The sequence below is a fragment of the Micromys minutus genome, assembly GCF_963924665.1.
Source record: "Micromys minutus genome assembly, chromosome: 3".
In the NCBI taxonomy this organism is placed as follows: Eukaryota; Metazoa; Chordata; class Mammalia; order Rodentia; family Muridae; genus Micromys; species Micromys minutus.
Window position 1 is genome coordinate 66508301 of NC_137972.1, and position 21091 is coordinate 66529391.

General features: G+C 41.8%; 1 protein-coding gene across 1 annotated transcript in view; it reads right to left on the minus strand.

Moving 5' to 3' along the window:
* ENTREP2 (endosomal transmembrane epsin interactor 2) overlaps window positions 1-21091 on the minus strand; it is a gene marked incomplete at both ends in the record, with an annotated part of 385859 nt that overhangs the window by 82042 nt on the left and 282726 nt on the right. The window contains one exon of the mRNA XM_080914208.1: window positions 10782-10892. Within this exon, the coding sequence (XP_080770334.1) occupies window positions 10782-10892 (111 nt within the window). The remainder of the gene's footprint in view (window positions 1-10781; window positions 10893-21091) is intronic.

Below are 21091 nucleotides of genomic sequence, written 5' to 3' on the forward strand. Positions count from 1 at the left end.
GCTACTAATGGAGTGGCTGTTTTGTAGTCATGGGGGATTACTATTCAGTAGTGACTATTGCTGCAGGCAGTGTTCAGTGGAAACACAGGGGAGAGGGCCTGATGCTCTGAGAACACTAATCTAACAGAGGAAGAAGATTACCTCAACCATACCACAACCCAGTCTCTTCTGAATGCTACATACTCCTATAGTGGAAGGGGACAGGTGACCTAATTTTAAAAAACAAAGACCAAATCGACAATCTAACCTCAGATGTCACCGGACAAAAAACATAAGTAACATGAAAAACCAACACAACAGTCTCCTCTAAAATGACCAAACCAATTGCTACCCACAGTAAGAGCGATTTAGGCTAAAGTCTGAACAAAGAATTCAAAGATTAACCTCCTGGTTTCCAGGAGAATACACATAGCTGAGTGAAATAAGAACAGCAATTTGGGATATAAAAATAGAATTCAATAAAGGCAAATGCCGAAGGAAGATGAAGCCAAACTAAGGTAAAGGGAAATAGGTAAATAAAAAGATCAGCAGCAAGTCTGGCTGCTGTGCAGGAGAGAAAGCCAGGCTGGAAGACAAGGCACACTTTAAAAAATATATGGTCACGTTGTGCAAGCTCTAGGGAAGCCATAAAACACACAAAATATACCTATGACCATAAAAGAAGAATTCTATTCCAAAGGCATAGAAAACATGTTCAATAAAATCTCAGAAGAAACTCTACAACATGTGTGGAAAGAGAGTCTGATCTCTGTGCAAGAGGCATATGGATAGCAAATACACAAACTCACTACATTATAACTGATTATATGAAAAGAAAAAAACATTTATTTAAAGCTCTAAGAAATTAAGGCAGAGTCACACGTAGAGGCAGCCCCCAGAAAAGCTGATTCTTCCAGGGGAAACTTAAAACCCAGAAGAGCTCAGAGAGCTGTATTTTATGTTTTGGAAGACCTCAACTGTCAGTGCAGTCCAGCAAACCCACCAAAGCTATCTGTTATAGCTGATGGAGAAAGAAAAGCTTTCTACCATACATAGGCTAAAGGAATTTTATGAGCACCAAGCCAGGCCCACAGAGGAGACTGAAAGATATACTTCAGGGTGAAGTAAAAAATAAACATACAGAAGACATGACAAAGAAAAACTAACAGATGCTAAGGTCGTCAGTAAGGGAAAGGGAGTGAAGAAAACAAAACATTACAAATTGAACAGATTGACAGATAGCCAGGCACATCTTCCAGCGTTAACTCTGAATCTAGATGGTTTCAGTTTTCCTATCAAAAGACACAGGCTACCATACCCTACTATAAAACAGATTTTTTTCTCATTTTTCTTCCTCTGAGAAACACAACTCAACATCCAAATGAAATATTCTTTTATGGTGAAAAGATGGGAAAGGGCTTCCCAGGCAAATGGAACCAGGAGACAAGTGGGTGTGGCTATTCTAATAGGACAAAAGAGACTTCAAACTAAATCAAGGCAGAAGACATAGAGCAGGTCACTTCATATTGACCAAGAGAACAATCCACTAAGAAGAAATTACAGTTCTGAATATACCCACCAAACACAAGTATACTCAATTTCAAAGGACAAACAGCATTAGATATGAAGACACAGGTTAATCCCAACACAGTAATAGTGCCTTCCATACTCCATTAGGCAGATGGATCAAACAGAAAAATCAATGAAGAAACGTTGGAATTAAATGATATCATAGGTAAGATGAACCAAATAAGATGTCTACACATCATCCCACTTCAGTCAGAATGGCTTAGAAAACTAAGCGAACAGAAGCTTGGCAAGGTTGGTGGAGATGTAATTTGGTACAACCCCTATGAAAATTGGTGTGGAGGAGCTCCTTAAAAGGCTAAAAATAAACTGTCATATGACCCAGTTGTAGCAGTCCTGGGCATAGGTCCAAAAGACTCCATATTCTACCAGAGAGATACTCCATCAATTGACTTCACTGCTGCTCTATTTATTATAAGCAGGAAATGTAAGCACCTAGGTGTCTATCAATTTATGAATGGATACTAAAATTGGGGTACATCTTCTTCAGCACAGACAAAAATGAAGCTTGAAGCAGAACATATTCTGTATGGATTCTGTATGAAGCAGCCCAGGCCCGGAGGAGAAATGTCACATCTTCTCTCTCAGATGCAAACATTAGCTCTAAGTCCTCAGAGAAGGGCATCTCATTTGGAGTGTATCTAGAGGTCAAGAAGGGATTATAGGAGTATACAGTGGGGCTTTGAGGGAAGGGGTGACATGTGAGCTGTGATACTGAGGGTAGGGACATTAGGTGGGGATGAGGTAAGAAGATACAGAAGAGGCTAGTAGGGCCAAGTCCAACCAATAGCAAGGATAGGTGGAAAGGACATATGTAAACATGTAGGTGCATGTCAAAGCACAAATTTTTAAAAACAATTTGAAGAGGTAAACTGTGTGGGTAAATAACATTCTTCTCAGAGATCACAGCTCATTAAATAAATAAAAGCTCCAGTGCTGGGTATGGGTTACCTCCTTACACATAGTTGGTCACAGAGGCCTCATTAGTCCTGCAAACAGTACAATACAGACAATGCCATTGTTCTTGGTTGCCCAACAGAACAAGACAGAACGAAGACCCCCATTGCTGCAAACACCAAATATTTGGGTTGCAGGATATAGAGAAATCAGAAGGAATGTCGCTGGAAGCTCCTTTCCTGCTGGCTAATTTCCCTATGGCTTCACGGTGCTCTGCAAGCAATAGTATCAGAAGGCTTACCCAGCTGTGAAGCTAGGGAGCTACAGCATTGAAACCGTTTGTAGTAGCATGGCGCCTGTAGTCCCAACACTCAGGGAGGCAGAAGTGGATATTCATTATCATCTCTGGCTGTATTGTGAGTTCAAAGTCAGCCTAGGCTATAATGAGACCCTTTCTCAGAAAATAGGGGTGGTGTGGAAATTGTAATAACCAAGCACACCAGGGCTACTCACGGTGCCAATGTGATGTTTAGTTTTCTTTTGCCATCCGCTCCCCTGGGTTGAAAAAAAGAATCCTTTGCCAATTACTCTTGCATTCTGCACTGAGAAATCAGGCACCATACGTGGGAGGCACAGACAGAGTCTGAGGTTAAGCTCATTGGGCTGAAGTACAGGCAGAAAGAAGAAGGCGGCTGACAGGTTTGCATCCAATCGACTGCAAACATGTCGGATCTCCTGGGCCACTGCTTTTGTTCTGGGAGACACAGGTGCATACCAAAAAGCAGTGACTGGAGAAATGTCCAATTACTGTGCAGATTATAGTCACAGGACAGACAAGAACTCTCTAGCTCCACAGCTCACAAGGACAGATCACACCATGCCTGCAGATCAGTTTAGTCTAAACAGAGCCACAATCACTGGTGTATTTGTGGTTAAATAATGGAGGTCATGCTATTATTTGTTGGAGGGGGGTGAGGGGGGAGATGGGGGAATCCTTTTCCCTCTTATGGGCTTACAAAGGAAGTGTTCATGCTTTTCAGAAAGCTGCCCAGAGTTGGTCCCACACCTCTTTGTTGTGACATATAGTTTTTGCTTAGGCTCCTGGAAACTGTTCTCCACAGAGATTGTGTTTATGCACTCAGAGAGTTACCTTATTGTGTGACATTTGTGATGTCCTGGGTTCTATCTCGCAACATTACAAAGATAAGTGAATAAATAAATAAATAAAGTTAGTTATTAAATTATAAAAATGAATTAATTATTTTAATGGCCACTTTGGCCAAAAGTAAACAAGAAATAATTCTTTGCCTTCGACTGTCCAGCATGTAAACATCCTCTCTCCATCTCTTAATAGCATAATTTTAAAGGTCAAATGTAAAGATTTGCTAATGGTTAAGGGTCCAGACTGGGCTCTGATGCCCATTAACTTCAGAGTTCAAAAACTCTGACATTTGAACAATGTACTTAACTCCCAAGGACTCTGTTTTGCTGCCATTAAGATGGTGGGCAGCAGGAACTGTGTGCGCTCAGAGTGACCAGGAGTAAATGAATGAGCACCACATGCAAGAGGCTGAGGCAGTGCTTCTCAACCTGGGGATCACGGGCCCTTTTGGGGGAGATCAAATGACCCTTTCACATGGGCCTCATAGCAGACCTCCTGCATATCAGGTATTTGCATTATGGTCCATAACAGTATCAAAGTTACAGTTATGAAGTACCAATGAGATAATTTTATGGTTGGGCAGCACCACGGCATGAACTGTATCAGAGGGCCACAGCGTTAGGAAGGTTGAGAAGCACTGGGCTGAGGGCCATGCTTTACACACAGTAAACAAAGCAGCCATCATGGACATCGTTGGTGCCATGTGTCGGACATGGTTGGCATAAGAACATTAAACAGCCTACTTCAAGACTGGAACTTAAAGAAACGCTTCAAGCCTATGTCCTAGCCTTACTTGTATCCCTGGATTCTGTAACAATACCGAGGACAAATGGCTTCACTCTCTCCACTCAACAAGGGCTGGTTTCATTTTTTATAAAACAACAACAACAACAAAAACAAGTATTGCCTGCTTGCATCCAACTTTTCCAGATGTGCAGACAACAGTGCTTCTTCATAAGACTCATAAGGGTGACAGTGGTCTAGAGCAGGACGGTGCATCCTGTGTCTCTAACAGACACACGGCAAGGGTGAAACAGAGCCCCGGATAGGAAAAGCACCCCATGTAAATATGCACATCATGAGATCCCTCATTTCAATATAAAGTTTATATTGGGGCACATAAAGGTGCAAATCTTCACATGTAAACAACTATGAACATGAAGAACATGCTTATATCATTAAGCAAGTACCTGCATGGTTGGGATGGAAAGCAGACACATGGAGGGACTTACAGTATTCTTCCAATGTATGTGCTGCTTGCATCTTTTCTATGAGACTAGATTCAGATTTTATTTCACATTTTAAAAGGATAAAAAAATGAGAAACTGGCGTCTTTTCATTTAAGACAGAACAATCGTCATCCTAGGTATCACACTGCATCTGGAAAGCAAATTACGAAGTTCGACTCTTATTTACAGACACAGAAGAGGTGTGACGGTAACCCCAAACACACTGGAAGGGCTTGATCATTAGACATAATTTGTCTTTTAAACAAAGTTGATGCCATCAGAGTTTGATGCATGTGCAGTGTGGAGTTAATCAGCATGGAGAGGTGTCTGGGAACAAGCTGAACACCAATACTTCCTCCTCCTCATTCTCCTCCTCACCCTCCTCCTCCTCGTTCTCCTCCTCACCCTCCTCCTCCTCATTCTCCTCCTCACCCTCCTCTTCCTTGTTCTCCTCCTCACCCACCTTACCATCCCCCTCCTCCTATTCCTCCTCCTCCCTTTCTCTTTCATCATGAATTTACTTGTAACAGGATGCTTGTTTTAAATCCCTAAGTGATTTTTCAACACCCTATGGGGGCTCTTAAGAAAGAAATCTTTGGGGAAGTGCTCCCTAGTTGTCCCACAGGGTGGCACTCACCATGATGTCCTCGCTTGCTGCCCACCTGTGTGTTTTTTATTATTGCTATTAAGGTATAGTAACCATAAAAATAAACCCAGGGGATAGAGTAATGGCTCTGTGGTTAAGGGCGCTGGCTGCTCTTGCAGAAGACCCACATTCAGGTCCCAGCACCCACATGGCACACAGTTGTCTGTAATCCCAGTTCCAGGGACCTCTGTGAGTTCCTACATGCATGTGGTGTACAGACATACAAACAGGTCCACCCACATACATGCAAAGTTAATAAATGTCTAAGAACAAAATTTACCAATATTTAAGAAAAAAGGATTTAGAGAAGCAAGAAAACTTCTTAAGCTTAAAGTTGGGAAGCTTTGCTAGGCAAATAACAGATCCAGGGAGTCAAAGGGATACAGATGGTCAAGAATTGGATACAATGTACAATTTACCCCCAAGAACACTGGCAAATGTCAATATATAAATAACAGACCTAGGGGAGAAAGAACAACTATAACATATAATACTGTCTATGCTTCTTAACACAGTTAAGTGTATATTAGCTATGAATGTGCCATTAGAACAGAAAAATAAACAACACTGGCAACTAACATAAATTACAAGTGTAAACCTTACTTTTCATCACGGAAATGAAAATTATATAATGATATCCCACTTTTCCTGCCAGACTGTTTCCGGACATTTTGGATAATACGTGGATGGGCATTCAGGCACAGTAGCACACAACAGTGTTACAGGGTACCTTGCTTTTGAAGGTGAACTAAGGAATAAGTTGATAAATCTTATTCATTTGTGTGTGTTGGGTGTGTGTGTGTGTGTGTGTGTGTGTGTGTGTGTGTGTGTGTGTGTGTGTGTAATTCAACCCAAAGCTTTGAACTTACTAGTCAAATACTCTACTGTTGGTTTTCTAAAAACCTCAGTATGGGGTCCAAGGTAAGTTGTGATTTTTCTGTGTAAGTTGCAAAGTGATAAGACTATAAGGTTTTTCCCCAAACCAAACTAACTTTATGAAAGTGAAGTGCGTGCATGTGCACTCACTGACACCCTCTTCCTTTATCTTCTTCAGGCCTGCTTACAATGTCTGGTCTCGTGCACAGCCATGCCTTCAGCACCTAGGTCAGCTCCATGCAGCAGGCACCCCACTTTGCAATGGTTGAGTATTGAGTGTGTACTCAGGATCACATTCTCTGTCATCCTCATTTGGTCAGAAGGGCTAGTCTCCTTCACGAAGGTACAGCAGCTAAAGCACCACACTTCCTCCCTGAAGAATTCCCGATTGGTTTCTGGTTTAAACAGCAAAATTCTATTCAAGAATTCATGTGCAAATGTCAAGGAACACAACGATCTGGCAAAAAGCAATGTGTCTGTGTGTAAATTGTCATGCATGTAATAATGACACACACACACACACGCGCGCGCGTGCACACACATGCACACACATACACACAAGGCATGAAATAATGGCTAGAAAGGTAAGAAAAAACTGTTGGTTGCTATTTCTCTGGAAGAGAGAGTATGTATGAGATGTTTAGAGTAAAAAAATTACTTTCATTTACATATCTCTCCATGCAGAGAAATCTAGATGATTTTAAATTATGCAAAGAAAAGAGACATAAACACTGCATGTCCATATGGTAGTGCATCAGCTATTCTAAAAAGAACTAAATCCCACAATTAATTAGTTGAGAAAATTTAGATAAAACAAAACATAGACCGTGTCCTTGGATGGGAAGACTCAAGGCTATGTATAAACATTATATGATTCCAATTAAAATCTCAGAGCCTTTCTTTTGATCTCTGGCTCCCAAAGGATGTCCAAGTTTATCTTGAAGAGTAAACATTTAAGAATAGGCAGGCATGTTCTTAAGTAGGCTAGATGTTTGTCATAGGTATGGGGACAGGGATTTCCAACTGATTATAAAACTTGAGAAAGTAATTCACTGGACATAGGATGTACCTTTAACATCATCACTTGTAGTGTGGCAGCACGCAGGACTCTGTGGTTTTGAGGCCAGCCTGGTCTACCCAAGCAGTTTCAGGCTAGCCAGGGCTACAAAATGACACCCTATCTCAAAAAAAAAAAAAAAAAAAAAAAAAAAAAAGATAAAAGAGAAAGTAATGAATGGTCAAAACCAAAATTGGAACAGGATCAGAAGCCCAGACGTAGATAGATGGGTCTAACTGTCCCTGTGTACATCTGTCCACACATGTAGGAGCACTGGAAGGGAAAACACTGCATGTTGACTGATCACCCAGTATACATACTTTGTCTTCACCACTTTTCCTCATTATTGCAACAAAATATATGACAAGAAGCAAGTTAAAAGGGAAGGCTTTATTTTGGCTCACAGTTTGAGGTTACAATCCCTGATGGGAGGAAAAGCATGGTGGCAGAAGCCAGAGAACGATGGTTACTTAGCAATCAGGGACAGTAAACTCTGACCCTCAGCTTAGTCTCTCTTTTTAATGGAGTCTGGATTCGCAGCTTATAGGATGATTCCATTCACACTAAGGATCAGTTGTGCTCTCTTCTCAACTAACCCAACCCAGAAACCCTACTTAAGGATGCACCCTAAATTCATCTCGAAGGAGATTCTAAACCTTGTGAAGTTGACAATATTGATCATCACAGCTTCTGATTTTGTGCTGGGGAGTTACCTCTTGAATGCTACTGAATTCAGTTAGTTGTGGAAACGTATTCTACGAATGTAAAATAATATTTATGACCATTATAAAACAAATCACGATGGATCATAGTAGAGCACACATGACTTCACTACATATGGACATAGCTGTACCATGTGCACACGTGGTGTGCACAGAGAAGGCTGGGAAGACATTATACAATGATTGATAAGATTGGGAATAAGCTTTGCTCTTTCTATTTTACAGTAGAAAAAAGAGTCTATTTTCATATTTTTGTAGAGTTCTATCTCATTTAATTCTCTAACACATGAGGGCAGGTAGTTACTGTATGATATTTTATAGAGTTCTCATTTAATACTCTATTTAATATATAGGGAGCAGGTAGTTGCTGCACACAGTAGGAAAGCAAAGGAAGAGAAGATAACTGTATAAAGTCAGATCATATTAGCAGAAGGGCATGGCTCCAAATCCAGAGCTCAGTGCCATATACATGGCCCATAAGCCTATGAGAACTGGCTCGTGTATGCCTAAGCAGGGAGACACCATGTCTCCTCTAAGTGAGACAGATGGTAAAGCATCCACAGTACCAGCAAGCTAGAGGCCTGTGGGAGAGGACACCAGTGCATCCCTCTGTGTGCGTGATGGCTCTCCTTCATCCATCAGAGGAAGAGGCATGGGGAAACTGGATCTGACTTTCCTGTTCTTCCTTACAGAGACGCTTGTTCTGAAACAGTCTGGGCCTGAGATAGACAAGAAGGCTTGGAGAAGCCTGACATGGTGTGAGCTTTCTCTTCTATCTGGCTGACAGGAACCGCCACTTCACCTTGCCCCAGTTTCCCATAGTGCTTTGCATAGGAAAATAAGAATTGCAAATAAAATCTCCTGACTCCTCTGTAGATGGCTAGATTATACTATGTCTACTGCATGAAGTACTTAAGGCCAAAGAGAGTGCCGAATTATGGAGACAGGATGGCCAGTCTCCATTGTTGATAAAGATGGAGTCCAGGCTATATGGGTTCTTAGGACACAGCAGCTTGAAAGGATAGTGCTGTGAACATCGCAGGTGAAGGAAACCTAGTCCGTGATCTCTAGTACAGTTAAGACTAAAACACAGCACTTTGTTTCTATATTTCAGAAGCTTCCTTGGTGTGGAGACTGTGCCAGTTTCCTCCTTGAGCCTAAGCAACATGGCCACAAGAAAAGGCAGCAGAGCCCTGTTAAAGAAATCATCAGCATACATCCCTCCTGCCTTCCCAGACTGACCACTGACAGGCAGAGCTAACAGAGCGGCAGCTGGGCAGGAACATGGCTCTAATAGGAAGCCCAATGCTGTCTTAAAGATGGAAGAAGCTATGCCAATGCCCCTGACTCTAGAGCCATGGCCCTTCTAGGAGTCTAACTTGATTCACGCATGATGTCACTAAATGCACTTTAATTTCTGTTTTAGAGAGGAGGTTGTACAATTATGAACTGACTTAACTTGAGACGATAATTCTGTTCAGCAAATCACTTAATGATCCTCTTTAAGGTGCACCACATGGCCTCCAGTTTTCCTAGTGCAAAGATCCTTTGAACCAGTGTGTGTGTGTGTGTGTGTGTGTGTGTGTGTGTGTGTGCTTACAGACAGTCACACACATACTCCCCCACACACAAAGGTGAGAGTGAGAACACACACACACACACACACAGAGAGAGACACACACTGTGCTGGCCACTTTTATGTCAATGTGACACATCTATAGTCATCTGAGTGGAGGGACCCTTGGTTGAGGAAATGATTCCATAAGACTGGGCTGTAGGCAAGCCTGTAGGGCACTTTCTTAATTAGTGATTGATGGGGAAAGGCCCAGCCCATTGTGGATGGTGTCATCTCTGGTCTGATGGGCTTGGGTGCTATCAGAAAGCAGGCTAAGCAAGCTATGAGGAACAAGCCAGTAAGCAGCACCCCTCCATGGCCTCTGCATCAGCTCCTGCCTGCAGGTTCCTGCCTAGTTTGAATTTTTGCTTTGACTTCCTTCAGTGCATTAAGATTCAGGATATATAAGCCAAATAGTCTTTTTTCTCCCCAAGTTGCTTTGACCATGTTCACAGCAATACTAACCTTATAAATGCACACATATTCATACACGCATACACACACATATACATACAGGCACATACTTACACACTCACATAAGCACAGGTGAATACATACACACATATACATACATACACACACAGGTGCATGCATACATACACACACAGGCACACACACATGGCCTAGGAGGGGAGCTGAAGCTAATTGCAGTAAGTGCAGGTCTGCATCTCACCACTTGTGAGGCAGGTTTGGGAACACAGTCAAAAGTTTGAGGCCAACCAGCTCTACATAATGAGTTCCAGGACAGCCATGGTTACATAGGTGAGATCATGCCTCAAAGGTGGGGGATTGAATAATTTACATGAGTAAGTTTTAATCAGGAGACTTTACAGAAATGAGACATAAACCAGTGTGACTGAAATTCCCTAAACAACTCAAAAGCTAATGAACGGATACAGCTTTCTCTGAGCCTTGAAGAACACAGTACAATTAGCCCTTAAATGTCTCCCCGAAACATCCGAGCCTCTGACCTTTACCAGACGTTTTTACAGAAAGCCTTTCGCTACTCACCAACTGGCAGCCTTCGAGGGAGCTGACAAGCTGGGCGTTCTGGCAGGAGAGGATGGAGCCAGCCAGGTTGAGCATCACACACACTGCGGAGAGCAGCATGAAGAAGGTGATCTGGAAGCCAACCAAACACAAATTGATTACCCACTTGGCAAACCTCGGAGGGAAAAATGGCTTGGCTTTACAGACGTTTTGGGCTTAATGAAGTAATTACCCCAACAATATTTATGTTTTAAAGGAAAATGGGATTGTTTCTCAAGATGTCAGCTTCATTACCACAGATTTCTTTGGAACCTACAATTTTAATTTTAGAAGCTAAACCTGAAAATCCTATACATTCCAGACACTCAATAGTAACAAGCCAGAACTGATTAAGCAAAACTGAAGGAAAGAGCTGTATTGATTAGAAGGACGTTAAATTGATTTTGTTTAGTTTTTAGTGTGGAAAATTTTGCACATGTGCAGAAGAGAAAATAGAAAGAGGCCTGGGCACTCGTCACCTATCCTCAGGAATCAGCCAACCCAGAGCCAGCTGTTCTTCACTGCCTGGACCATGGGGAATATCCCACCATAAATGGAATTCAAGTAATCCCATCCCTAAATGATTCGGTGTGTATTTCCAGAGAGCTGTGAGCCATTCTTGTAAATATTACTGAATTACTGTTGTCATGCCTGTTAAAACTTTATACTTGTCAGTATTGAGTTCTAGAATTTCGTATCCTGCCTTACTTGCCTCTAGTTTCCACTGAGTCAGGTCACACATGACATATTGAAGGTCCATAGAGTGTAACAGTTATGACTCTTTTCTCCCCCACTTTCCTCCTTTCTTCTCTCCACACAGGGTTCCACACAGGGGTTCACTACTTATCCCAGCCTTGAACTCACAACCCTCCACCTCCAGCCTCCCAAATGCTGGTAAATCTTCAATCTATGGGTTTCTACCTTCCTGACTTTTTCCTTAAAACTTACTGAAGACCCCAATTCATCATCCTAATAGGGTGGGTAACCAGGCTGAGTCTTACAAAACACCATTTTGTGACCAAGAGTGATCTAAGGGTAATGTGATCAGAAGTAGGGAGTGTGTCAAGAAAAACATGATAAAGACTTTGAAACTGGTGAAAAAACTACTAATTGCCAATGGTTCCTAGCCCACCCTTCTGGGCTCCTTTGCCCTTTATGGTCATTACACCATTTCAAATCATTCTGAGCTACAAAAAATGGACATTAGTGGAAATGACTTCTGGCAATGCAAATGTTAAGGCATTTTGTCTAGTGGAATAGAACTAATTGTCACCCATGGCTACTAGTGACTTTCACATCTTCTTCTAAGCATATTTCAGGATTACAGCTAGTTTGTGCAGACAGTGTTTGAATTTCTACCACACATGCCTGGAAAATGTATTGGTTCCCTGTTGAAATCATGAGTTTTATCATCTATAACCTATGTCTATTATGATGTTTAAAGCTGCTTCAATAACTAATAACTTCACTTTGGTTTTGTGTGTGATATGTGAGTGTGTGTATAGCATATCATTAGGACCATGAACTTACGTTCAATGAACATGCTTCAATCACCTGCATCATTGTGCACTCACGTTGACCCCTGGACTCTTAGGGGTTTATGGATTTCGACTTCCTGCCTGCTTCCTGGTTCTCTAGGACCCCAGGACTCCCCTTATTTACATGCTTTCTGCGTCAGGCCTGGAAGAGTACAGGCACCTTTTAATGAGAACAAGATTTAGATGCCACAATGTTTGCATGCAAGGTATGACTCACTCTTTAGATGGTCATATTTTCAACGTTTCCATCGCCAGACATGTCCTGAGTTTGTATGGCCCTTTTTAATCAATTAGGAAGCTTTCAACCTAACCCATTGATTATAGGCCTGCATCTGCTTTCAACCATGCCAGAACCCTTCGTCTTCGATACAATTGTGATTTGTCTCATAGCTGGTGCTCAAAGCAAGAAGGTGTGGTTGACAAGAAATCTCAGAGACTCTTTACCCTGAAGTGACAACCTACTAGAGACAAAGTGAAGACCCAGGTTTCGAAAGTCTTATGCATTGTGTTAAAAGGAGACAAACATGTTTGGTCTATTCTCTTTTGTTATCCTGGATGGTGTAAAATGCATTAAACAAATCCAATGGTCACACAGTATTAAAAAATGTAACAAGAACATGGAGTCAAGAAGGAAAAAGGTAACAGATGCTGCTGATATTAAGCTGGGACCAGGGATGTAGAGTGTTGCTAAGGTTTGGATGTGAATTGTGCTTCAAAGGTTGGTGACTTGAAGCTTGGTTCTCAGAGTCAATACTGGGAAGTGATGGATGTTTAAGAGGCGGAGCTACGTGGGAGATGCTTGGGCCTTTGTGAACATGGACCTTGGACAGGATCTACAAAGTTCCTTAGGAAACCCAGTTGGGTTTTTTGGAAGTGGATTGCTAAAAAAGATGCCTAGCCCTCTGCCCTCTGGCTTACTGCATCTCCAGGGGATGCTTCCTCTTTGCATATGCCCCCAGGAAACCTTCCAACATCAGGCTTTTAGCAGAAGCTGAGCCCTGAGGGCACTTTATCTTGGACTTTTCTGCCTTCAAATTTTTGAACAAAGTATCCAGTGTCAGATACTCTGTTATAGCAATAGAAAAATGGCCAATGTAAATGTTAACTATAATTTTCAAGCTTGACCCTGAAAATCAAGTAAAAGATATGCAGAGGGTCTGGGGAGATGGCTCAGCTCTTCAGAGCACTGGCAGGACCTGGGTTTGGTCTTCAAGCACCAAATGGTATCTGTAACTTCAGTGTCAAGGGATCCAACACACTCTTCTGGCCTTTGTAGGCAATGCACACGGATACATGTGGTGCAGACACACAGGCAGCTAAAGAACCCATAGGCACAAATAAATAAACCTAAATAAGTAAGCAAATAAAAGAAACAACAGGGTATTTAAGATAAATAGCGAACAGATGTAATAGGAAATAAAAGAACATACTAGGAAAGTTTATCCAACCAAAATGAAATAATCATTAAAAAGAACTGAACTATAAAAATATATATACAAAGCAAGTGAGATAGAAGTAATCACTTTAACCATAATAGTAAATATTTGATTTGCAGTCAGCAATGGTACAGTATGTGTCCTTTAAAAAGAGATCTAAATTATATGTCGTAAAGAAAGACTAACTTGAAGTACAAAGACACAAACATTATGAAATAATGTTTCAAAGGACAGCACAAGAAAACAGGCCTGTCAGAGAGAAAGAGTTAGTGAGGATCCACCAATGTCTTCAGAATTGATAAAGTGTGAAAAACTGTTACAAGGACCATAAAATGTGCAGTAATGTATCAGGAAACAAAAAGCTAGTTCATGAAAATAGCCAACTACAAACATATGCATCAAAACAATGGAGTCGTCCAAATGTGAATCAAACCAGGACAAGATTGAAACTTTCACAATTTATTTTTAATGATGGAAATGTCTACATAAAATGCCAATAAAAAATAAGGACCCAGAAATATCGCAGGAAATAAGAACTGATAGAGATGAGGGACATCTCAATCTCAGGGACACATTCTAACCTCAGGGACATATGACCTCACCAAGTAAAGAGTAAAAAGGGGTGAGATGTAGGATCTGCCTGAAGAAGGCAGGTGGTTCTTAATACACTGTGAATGACTGGGCCATGTAAAGTACTAACAGAAAGTAATACCAGCAGTCAAGACAGAACATGCCAGGTAGCCACACCCCTAAACAACCACCAGGGCAAAGAGGAACTCAGTACAAAATAAGAAAAAGAAAAAAAAAATCTTTACAATAAGAGAAAGTGAAAACCACAGCAAAGCATGTGGAATTCAGGAAAAGCTGTGCACAGAGAAGCTGTTTCAGGCAGTAAATATCTGTCTATGTCCCAAAAGAAAGAAGACCTATGACGAGATTCTGACATTTCAAAGTAAAGAACTAAAAACTAAGAGAAAATGACTAACCAAACCCACAGGATCAAGGAACTAATGCAGAGCAAAGTAAAGTCAAGTCCATATAACAAAAAAAAAAAAAAAAAAAAAAAAAAAAAAAAAAAAAAAAAAAAAAAAAAGTAGATTTTGGAAAACAGAAGCAAAGTTGGGTCTTACGAAAATTGGCAAGCCTTCAGCTGAAGAAAAAGAGAGAAAAGATGCGCATTAAACCAAAAATGAAAATGGAGATATTAATACTAACCCCACAGAAATGTTAAGGACTTTTTAATATTGTGACAAATGTGTTCATAACATAATTTGTTCACTTATAAGTTAAAGATGAAATTGTCAAGGTTTGCGACATAGAGAATTTCTTCTTGATCAATTCTACAGGGTTCCTCTATGGGAAGAGGAACCTGCTGAAACATTCACAAGAGATCAAACAGAAATCAAAATCCTAGCAAAGAGTAAGTTCAGGCCTACCCTTCATTCCTAGTGAGTTCTCTTAAGCACTTAAAGAGTTAATAACAAGCCTACTTTTTGCAAACTTGGGTTGGGGAAACACTTCTTGACAAGGCTGTCATTATCATGAAACCAATGTCAGGCCAAAAAAAAAAAAAAAAAAAAAAAAATAGACAAACACCTAGGGAGACACACGGAAGATCTTCAACAGATCTGGAAAGATTGTAATTACATGAAGTACAGACTCTGGTTAAGACAGAGCCAAGCTAAAAATGAACAGATGGCAAATGGCAGTGGGTCGTTACCGAAGCTGAGGGGCCTCTGTTTCTGAAGAGCAAGAGAGTCAGTATGATAAGCAGTGCAAACATGCTAAAAGGAAAGGCATCCCAGAATCCCGGCATCCCAGGAAATACAAACTCACTATGAGAATTCGCATCCTTGAGAGACACATCTAAAATATATACAGATGGCAGGCTACAACGAGACTATGAAGAGGCACAGGCAGAGAACATCATTACCCATGCAGTAAAATGACTACGTTGGCTTTCTATTTCTTCATGTATGGAATTTTCCAAATAAACAAATTAAAGACATAGTTGGATTCCGCCCCACCCCCACCGGTCAGGTATGGTGCCACGTACCAGTAAATCTAGAATATGTGGTGCTGAAAAAGAGAACAGTGAGTTCAAAGACAGCCTGAACAGGCTGTTGCCACTGTTCTGGGTTGCTCACCAGGACTTAACGGCCAAGCCCTATTGCTGCAGACACTGCGCACTTCAGTCACAGGTCACAGAGCCTTACTCGGCTGTGAGCCCTGTGAGCTACAATAACGACCCAGTGATTGCCCGTAGGTGCAATAGTGGCATGAATGTTATATATGTGACCAAGTGCTGTCTGGTTGGATATAAGCCCAGTGCACTGGAGGAAACACTCACATGGCACTATAAATCTGGTCAAAATACCCATGATGGGAATGCCCACAGGCCTAGGTATGACCCTATTGCTATTATTCTACACAGTATCAAAGTGTCCTCTAAGTTTATATTTATCGATGGTGGCAAATACACTCACATTTGGTCAAGGAGGATGTAGTAAGTGACTGTGCTCCAAATGAGACATCCGTATCACACTACCTTTTTCAATGGCTTCGGGGACATCACAGAAAGAAGGTAAGAGATAGAGCTTGGGGTGGACTGGAACAAACAGTGTCTTCTAAACACAAGGGGACCACTGGACTCATGGACTCACAGTAACCATGGTTGACTGCGCTAGTCCTGCCCGAGATCCAGCCAGTCAACGTTTTAGCATGGAACAGAGAGGGGCTCCTAAGCCCCTGCCCCTAGCTGAAAGCTGCTAGGGGAGGGAGAGTCAGTTTGCTCTAAGAATGTGACCTCTGCTAGGTGAACCACACTCCACTGAATGACACCACGCCCAACCATGTGTGGGCAGCACAAAGTGAACTCGGTGTGTTAAAAGTATTTTTAAAGGGTATGAAGTTGGGAGTGGGTTACGAGTGGATCTTGACAGAATTAGGGGGAAAGGGTGGGTGAATATAATCCAGATATATTGTATAGATACATGAAATTCTCAGAACATCATAGATTTGACTGTACTAACAAATATCATTGGGCCTATACAACCTTACGCAGGTGAGGTTCTTCTAAACAAACAAAATATACAATAATTAACTAATTCTCACACAACATGGCAAAAGGAAGTTCCTCAGTACAGTTTTTGAGATTGGAATATTTTCCGTTTCTTGAACAATTCACGGTGTCAGCCATTAAAAGAGGGAGAGAGAATGGGGAGATTCTCAGTCAGCAAGATGCTCTCCGCACAAGCATGAGGGCCTGAGCGTCATCTCCAGCACCTCTGTGTAAATGCCCAAGTGTGGTGCATGCTCATGATCTCACTGGAGGAGGATGCACAGGAGGCTCCTCAGGACTTGCCGGCTGGCCTGGTCTATCCAGCAAGTGCCAGGTGAGTGAAGAGGCCCGTCTCCAAAGCACACCCGAGGTTGTCCTGTCTTCACAAGTACTTGTACATCATATATACCTTGCAGACAGACAGACAGACAGACACAGACACACACAGACACACACACACAGACACACACACACACACACACACACACACACACACACACACACACACACACACACACACACACACGGAAAAAGAAGAATGCACATCTGAGGGGAAGCCAAAACCCCACGAAGAGGTACTAGAAGCCTCACTTGCGCTGTAGGGTTAAGGCCTGAGGATACGGATTTCTGTTGGGAAAGAGATCTACACAGGTGGGAAGGGAAGAATTAGATGGAGCACAGTGCTGTAACCGCAGGGTTGAGAAAGTGCGGCGGGCAGAGGGCTCCCCCAACCCTGCCACCTAGAGTGCTGGAGGAAGAGCTTCACTAGGAATGAGCAAACCTAGAAACCTTGGTTCTGAACTCTATAAGAGGCACCAGAACTCTCAGGAAAAAAAGCTACCTCCAGCAGAGTTAGAACAAAGTTCAAATAAGGTTGATCTTTTTTACTTCAAAGAAGAATCAATGTAGTGGAGGAATCAAGGGAGAACATTAAACACACATGTGACTGTGTCTACATGGTATAACCCAAGGATGAATACAGATATCAACAGGTAAACCCACTGAAATTAAAATTTTTGGAGAAAAAGTGATATTTTATTTCAATTAAAAATATTTAAAAATGTTTTATTGAATACAGTTAACATCTATTTGGGGGGGGGGCAGGCATCCCTATACATGCGTTGAGGGCAGAGAACAGCTCTCAGGAGTCAAGTTTTTCTTTGTGCAGTGTGGATTTCAGGGATCCAACAAAGGTTCTCAGGCCCTGGTGCCAAACGCCCTCACCCACTGAACCATCTCATTAGATCCACATTGAGATTTTGTTGAGAAATATAATACCCAGGAGGGTTTCAGACATGTCTTCATACAAGTTATAAAGAAGGAAATGAAAAAGTTCACAGTGACTGCAGAGGACCACCCAATGTTTGCCTCAGCTAACTAACCAGAGGTGCAAACTGACAGCATAAACTGAAACTTTACATCACCCAATAGAATGCAGCAAACGTAACAGCACCGTTTCCATGATATTCCTGCCAAAGATGCATAATTCAAGTTTTATCAAGAAATTACAGTAGTCAACCTAGGCTAAGGACTAATTTAATGCAAACTAGTGACCAATGGCCTGGATTTAAGTGTCAAAGTCAGAGTATCCAGAGTGTACAAAGAACTCAAAAAGCTAACAGTCAAACAGAACACCTTTTTAGAAGCAAGCTAGGATCTTATCAGGGGATTCTCCAAAAAAGACCCAAAAAATGGCCAAAAATATCTTTAACAGAAACTAAAACTACTTGGAGATTTCATGAGCCCGGTCAGAATGGCTAAGATGAATGAAAGATGACAGTAAATGCCGAGGAGGGTGTGGGGAAAGAAAGGCCCTCATTCACTGCTACTGAGTGTGCAGCCATGATAGGAAACCAGCATGGAGAATCCTCCAAACACTGAAAGGACATTTACCGCATGACCTAATACACCTCGCAGCATCCGGCTCCACAGACGCCTCAGACATGTTCACTGCTCTATTCACAATAGCTAGTTAATGGAAACAAACCTAATGTCCTTCAGCTGATAAATGGACAGTGGAAATGTGGTGTATAAACACCACAGAATACATGTGTAAAGGAAAAAAACAAAGGAAGACAAAGTGTACGAGACATCACTATACTGAGCGAGCTAACCCAGACCCAGAGAGACAAACACTGCGTATCTTCTATCTGTGAATCCTAACTCTGAATCCTTAGATTTGAGTATATACACCAGAGTAGCTGCATATAACAGGAAAATAAAAAGGGCAATGGGGTGGAAGGAAGAGTGAACTCCTAGAAAGGGGAGAGGGAGAGGGAGGGACTCCCTGGGAAGGCTGATGGAGGGCAGAGCTGAGGAAAGAGAAGGGATAAAGAGCACTAAGGATGTTTGAAAAGGTCATAGGAAAACATACTATTTACTGAAATACTACATCTGCATACATACATACATACATACATACATACATACATACATGTGTCTGTGTTGTGTGTATGAAGTACCATCCATGAGAAACCTCCCTTAGAGTTGTTGGTCAAGGGAGTTTAAGAGATTCCCCAAATAATAGGCTCTTGTCATTGGCCTTTAGATTTCATCTAGAAGCCTCTCCCTGAGGACTAGCTTTCATAGTACCCAAAGATGCTGTGAAAACAGTCAAGAGAGAAAAGCAGTTAACAGTGTCATCCAATGTAAAGCCTATGAACCAGACACCATAGCAAGATACCCCCAAGGGTGCAGTAGTGGCAGTTATTATCCTGGGGATAACCAGCAGTTGTCTAATTGAATGGGAGGGAATTCATGCTCGGTACTATAAAACTCACTGTGGCTGTCGGGGTCATGAACCCTAGTGAAGAACCTACTCCCACAACTTCCTTAAACCACCATAATTCCTAACTGCATTCCAAACATTTAGACTTAAATCCACAGACAAGCTCAGCCCGCAGCTCTCATCAAAGCAGCTTCTTTCTGCAGTGGATGGAGCCTATTACAGAAATCTTCACCTGCTCAGAACAGGTGAATACTGGGCGCTCAACCCCTACCAGCACAACTGTAACACAACCATCACTCCCAAGGCTAGGAAACGGCGTAGAGGAAGGGCAGAAAGGTTATAAAAACCAGAGAACCAGGATATCTGCTGTGAGATTGTTCTTTATGGATGAAGGAGAAGCTGAGCCTATATAATCTTACAAACAAGATCTGAACAATGACAACACCAGTTGGTACTCCAATGCGGAAGGGGGAAATCTCGTAAGGCCTACCCCCTGGATGAAGAACACAGGCTATCAAATGTCTGTGGTTCCTTATAGAGAAAGAATCAGTCTTCTTCCGAGATGAGTCCCCTGCTTGACTGTCTAATCCCAATTGGTCAATCTAATGTTCTCAGCAGTAATGATTTTGAAAAGAGGAGGGTGTATAGGAAGAGCTGAAGTGGGGAGGTAGAATCGATGTAAATATAGTACTTATGTAGGAGATTCTCCAAACTAAATACCTTCATACTTAATATTAGAATTCTCAGAGTGTAGTACAAAATGCGGGGCTACAATACTGATAATTAAGACACATTAAAGTCACACATGACAAAACCAAAAATGTAGGTGGTATTTGCAGCCGGATTCAGCAGTGGACAGATGCAGAGAAGACAGAGTTCTCAAGAATCAACAAACAAACAACTGATGGCCAAAATGGAGGGTAAATGGCAAACCGATGCTTAATGTCACTTGGCAACAGGTAAGCAGATGGCACAGTGAACTAGTAACAACACACCCACCACAGGGCTGTACAGGTTAAGTGCTCGGCTGTTAGCTTCTGGCTTGAACTCCTGAGGTAGCACACACTTTCCCAATGGGGAGATATTAGGAGGCTGTACTCTTCCTTCATGAAAGGAAATCAAAGTGAATGAATCAGGTCATCTACAGTAACTTCAAAAATAGCTGGTGACAAACTGCTGTGATAAAGGACACAGGGCCACTTATGTAAACCATGAAAGCCCACAGAAGGAAAACATACATTCCCCATGAAGGTGCATACATGTAAAGTTGTGAAAAACATATAATGGCATGATATGCAGTCCTGGAATCTGTAGAGAAAGATATATATAAAAGAGATTATCTATCCTCTAATGTAGCACAGCATCTCCAACAAAGCGGCAGTAAACTGGGAAGCTCTTAGAAAACTGAGATATTATTACTGTACCTGAGAGTTCTCAGACAACGGGTACAGAGGACAACTTAGCAATGTAGCTTACTCAGGTCAGGAGCCTGTGGGCAGAGGGTAATTCATACACTAACCTAAAATGTA